General features: G+C 43.2%; 1 protein-coding gene across 1 annotated transcript; it reads right to left on the reverse strand.

The window, feature by feature from the left end:
- Nucleotides 1-3240: 3240 nt before the first annotated feature.
- Nucleotides 3241-3856, reverse strand: LOC138190854 (uncharacterized). Its single transcript, XM_069135382.1, has 2 exons — nt 3593-3856; nt 3241-3534 (listed from the first exon to the last, which is right to left on the reverse strand). Exons 1-2 carry the CDS (start codon nt 3854-3856, stop codon nt 3241-3243), a joined length of 558 nt encoding a protein of 185 aa, XP_068991483.1.
- Nucleotides 3857-4387: the final 531 nt, after the last annotated feature.

The following is a 4387-nucleotide window of genomic DNA, read 5'->3' on the forward strand; positions in this document are numbered from 1 at the left end:
AATTTTTAGCGCGCGCGTGCCAATCCCGTTGCACTTGAGTCAGCGGTTTCATACGGATGATATTTTTGATTCGCGATTATACGTTAACGGCCAAGTCACGAAGCTAATTCGAACCATTCGATACAATCAGGCCCGATAATGTAGCATCGTATGAGCAATGCCGCACTATGCGGGATATGCTCTTAGGATTTGTGTACACCAGGTTTCAATACACACTCGAATTCAGCATTGACGACGAACGGTACCCGACCCTTATTTCGAAAACTTATAAATTCCAATTTTTTTTTTTTTTATCCGAGAAGAGCATTTGCACCTTGTTCAATCGCATGCAGTCGTCTCTATCATAGCTGCTCTGTACCCTGAAATGATACAAGCATCTGTCGCACAAAAATTATTGATGAACACAGAGTGACAGTTGGTTGCCAACCAAACGTGACAGGTTTTTAATCTAAGCAAAGTGGAATCACGGTGTGTTCACATCAACAATTGTTCAAATCAATATCACCAATATCCATCTCCTCGTCATCATCACTACACTCAAGTAAGTAAGTGAATCACCTCATGGGTTGGATTTATCAAATTCTTACTGAAATAGAAAAGTACACTTTCTTCCAAGTATTTTTTTTGTTTTTGTTTTGTTTTGTTATAATTTCTTTTTTTTGAATTAATTTTAATTTTACAATTTTTATTTTTATTTCATTTTATTTTCTATAATACATTGTATATATATTATTTTATGGTTTAGAGAAAATAGTAGTATAACGAGGAGAGTTCTGCGTAGAAACACCTTCTTTACCGACCAAGTCAACCGATCCGCCTATACGTGCATCCCAGACGCAAACCTTTGAAAGTTACCCCCACTCTCATAAGATAAAACGTGCTCTGCCGACCGTTCGTCGGTAAGAAAATCTCCCAAATGACCATGATTGTCGGTAAAAAATCCTCTAAATGACCATGATCGTCGGTAAAAAATGCCTGAAATTGCCGTGGTGTTACGCCTTATGGCATAAATTGTGCTGTTTGTCGGTAAAGAAAATCATGCTCATCGAGCGAGATCGATGACTGCATTACCGAGCGCACTTCGTGAATCCTCAGGCGTTCGAGCGGACCCCGTGGATCCTCGAACGTTCGACCTAGAATCCTGGCATGTGTCAGGTTTTGAGAGCTTCCAGAAGGTTCGAGAAGATTCTCACGGCCTTGAACGAATCTAGACTGACAAACAATTCGACCGACGTGTTTCGACTCGACGGTGAGCGGCATGCGGTCAAAGGATTTCGGTGCGACGTTGAATTCTGAAAGACCCGCTCTGGCCTTGAACGAATTTCAGACAAACAATTCTCGGAATCGTCCGTAGAAAACAATACTCGGAATCGTCCGACGTGTTTCGACTCGACGGTGAGCGGCATGCGGTCAAAGGATTTCGGTGCGACGTTGAATTCTGAAAGACCCGCTCTGGCCTTGAACGAATTTCAGACAAACAATTCTCGGAATCGTCCGACGAAAACAATACTCGGAATCGTCCGACGTGTTTTGACTCGACGGTGAGCGGCATGCGGTCAAAGGATTTCGGTGCGACGTTGAATTCTGAAAGACCCGCTCTGGCCTTGAACAAATTTTAGACAAAAAATTCTCGGAATCGTGCGTCGAAAACAATACTCGGAATCGTCCGACGAGTTTCGACTCGACGGTGAGCGGCCTGCCGACAACGGACTGCAGTGCGACGTCGAATTCTGGAAGGTTCTGAAATTTGTATGCGGCTGCTTCGACCCTGAACGAATATAGGCTAACAAACAATGCGTTCGACAAGTTTCGACTTGACGGCGAGCGGTCCGGGACCGTGAAAAAGAGCTTCTTTGACCCTGAAAGATTCTCGGAATAGTCCGACGAAAAACAATACTCGGAATCGTCCGACGAGTTTCGACTCGACGGCGAGCGGCCTGCGGACGACGGAATTGCGGTGCGACGTTGAATTCTGGAAGGTTCTGAAATAAACTCTTAACTAGCGGGACAGAGGTTCTGAATAAACGGTTGATATTGACGATGCAAAATATTTTATTGAAAAAAACAACTCAAGATTACAGTTTTACATGGAATTCATAATGCTGATATATGGGTGTTCTAACTCAACGGTAACGTAACCATGCTTTAGGCAATGAGAATGAATAACTGTTCGAGTAGATACCGATTGTCTTTTGTGTTTGAGTAAAAAATGTCGCAGTAACAATACGTTTTGAGCTGCACAGTTTAGACGTGATATAGCCTGATGCGTAAAGTTTGAATTCGTGTCTGACATTTTATTCAATTTCTGCAACGACGGACAACCCAAATCCATCAAATCAACGACTTCAACTTTTTTACCCAGAATTTTCTGCAGCCAACTTTTCTTCTCCAAACCTTTTACGTAAACTCTTGAAGCATCACGCAGCGACATACATTCGATGGTGAAGTCGAGTTTCTCGAAAGGTAAGTCGCCACCTTCACAGGATAGTCCATGATAATTCCGTGACAGCCGCAAATTTTCGCTTTTGAACGGAGCGAGTAAATAATTCCAATCGTACGGAGGTTCGAAGAGAAAAATTGACGGGTTGGTATCTTCGTCGAGTGACACAACTGCCAACTCTTGGTGTAAAACCGGGACCCGGTCTTCTGAATCCTTGTACGTCGACTATGAACTCCATCGTGAAAAATACTGAATCGATTGTCACAACTTTCAAGGTTTTTATACCAATTTTCTCACCCCACCACTCAGTGAGTTATATTCAATTATACCATCATGTAAAATCAAGCAGTAGGCAGATGTACCAGTAGGAAAGTTATTTTTAAGCTCAAATTCGATACGAATATCTGCCGATATACGAGGCTCGGGTTCTTTGCCGTAATAGGTGGCTTGAGAGTTTGCGTACATCTCGTACAGTAATGCAAAGCGATTGTGACTCATGTCCAAGTTCAGGTTACCGTACGGATAATACTTGGAATTCAAGAAGAGCTTGACGTCAGTAATGTTACAGTGATCAAGATGACTGGCGTTTTTGCCGGCTTTGTTTTTTCGATTCGTTTGAAAACCGAGCATGACAAATCGCGATTTTTCCAAATGGGTGGACGTTTTCACAGTCCGAACGTGTTTCGTGGTTGCCGGTAGCAAAGGATATTCGTACAACTCCCAACTGCGGAAGCTCATGGAGACTTGTGTATCTTTCTCAATGAAATTCAACAGTGCGATTTTTCGTTGATCCGAGAGCTTCACGTAGGGTACTGACATTCCACCTGATCGATCACGATTCTAAAGTCTTCGTGTTGATTATGAACGATGGCAGTTGAATCACTTTTTGATCTTGTAAGAATCAGCTCGTGTTTTGCGTTAACGATGACCTTGCGATAGTCTTCAGCGAAGTCCAATATCATGCTCAAGGGAATAACTACGTCAAAGTTGCCATTGACATCAGTAATTTTTTGGTTTCCTGAACATCGAGCCATCCAGCATTTTCCATAAGCCAACTTTGACCAGTGTTGAGCAAAGCGAAACCTTTCAGCAGGCTGGTCGGACCAACGTTTTCACATTTATCAATCTCTACAGCGTTTAGTTGTACCGTACATCTTCGAACAAATGACAGATGGCGTTATTGACTGGAGTTGTGATCGCTGCTGCAGTGCCGTCCGATTTGAGCAATTTTCCAGAGATATGCAGCGAACTCTTGCTCGGTAATACGCATGAATCCTGATGCTGAACGGTGATTCGAATCTCATCGCTGTTGTTGAAAGTTGACGATGTGTACGGTTTGTGTGCGTGTATTTCTTGGTGGGCGATTGATTCGTCAAAGACGACAGGTGTTTGAATGCTCAAGATTTCCTCCTCCATGGTACGTGGCATACAACGAAACAGCAGAATCGCAGTTTTATTTGTCGGAAATTCCTTTTCCAAAAGGTGTCAGCCTTAGACCCACAGCTATCAGGAACTCCACGTTTCGACGTGTTAGCGGTTCGGGAATCGATCGATGACTGACTTGATAGGGACATGCTGACTGACTAATATAACTCTTTTTGGACAATCTGTTGTATACAATACCTATCTTTTATTGCGATTCGATGTGCAGTCTCACAGTCATAACTTCTCCGCGAAAATTAACCAGATCTCCGTCTTGATCGACTAACCGAAGCTGTACGTGATCTATGGTATTGACGGTGATCGGAAGGTAAATGACGTGCGACGGCACTTCTACGATCTTATATCCCGGTGGAACGATAGGGAAAAATTCGTAAATAAGATGCACTTTATGTCCATTGACGTAGGCGCCCGTTGTAATGCTGCATTCGATTCGCAACGCGTTGACCTTGAGAATAGTTACAGGCATATCCGAATGGTGAGTTTGGTTAGCTGCCAATACGCGCG

The sequence above is a fragment of the Neodiprion pinetum genome, chromosome 4, assembly GCF_021155775.2.
Source record: "Neodiprion pinetum isolate iyNeoPine1 chromosome 4, iyNeoPine1.2, whole genome shotgun sequence".
NCBI lineage: Eukaryota > Metazoa > Arthropoda > Insecta > Hymenoptera > Diprionidae > Neodiprion > Neodiprion pinetum.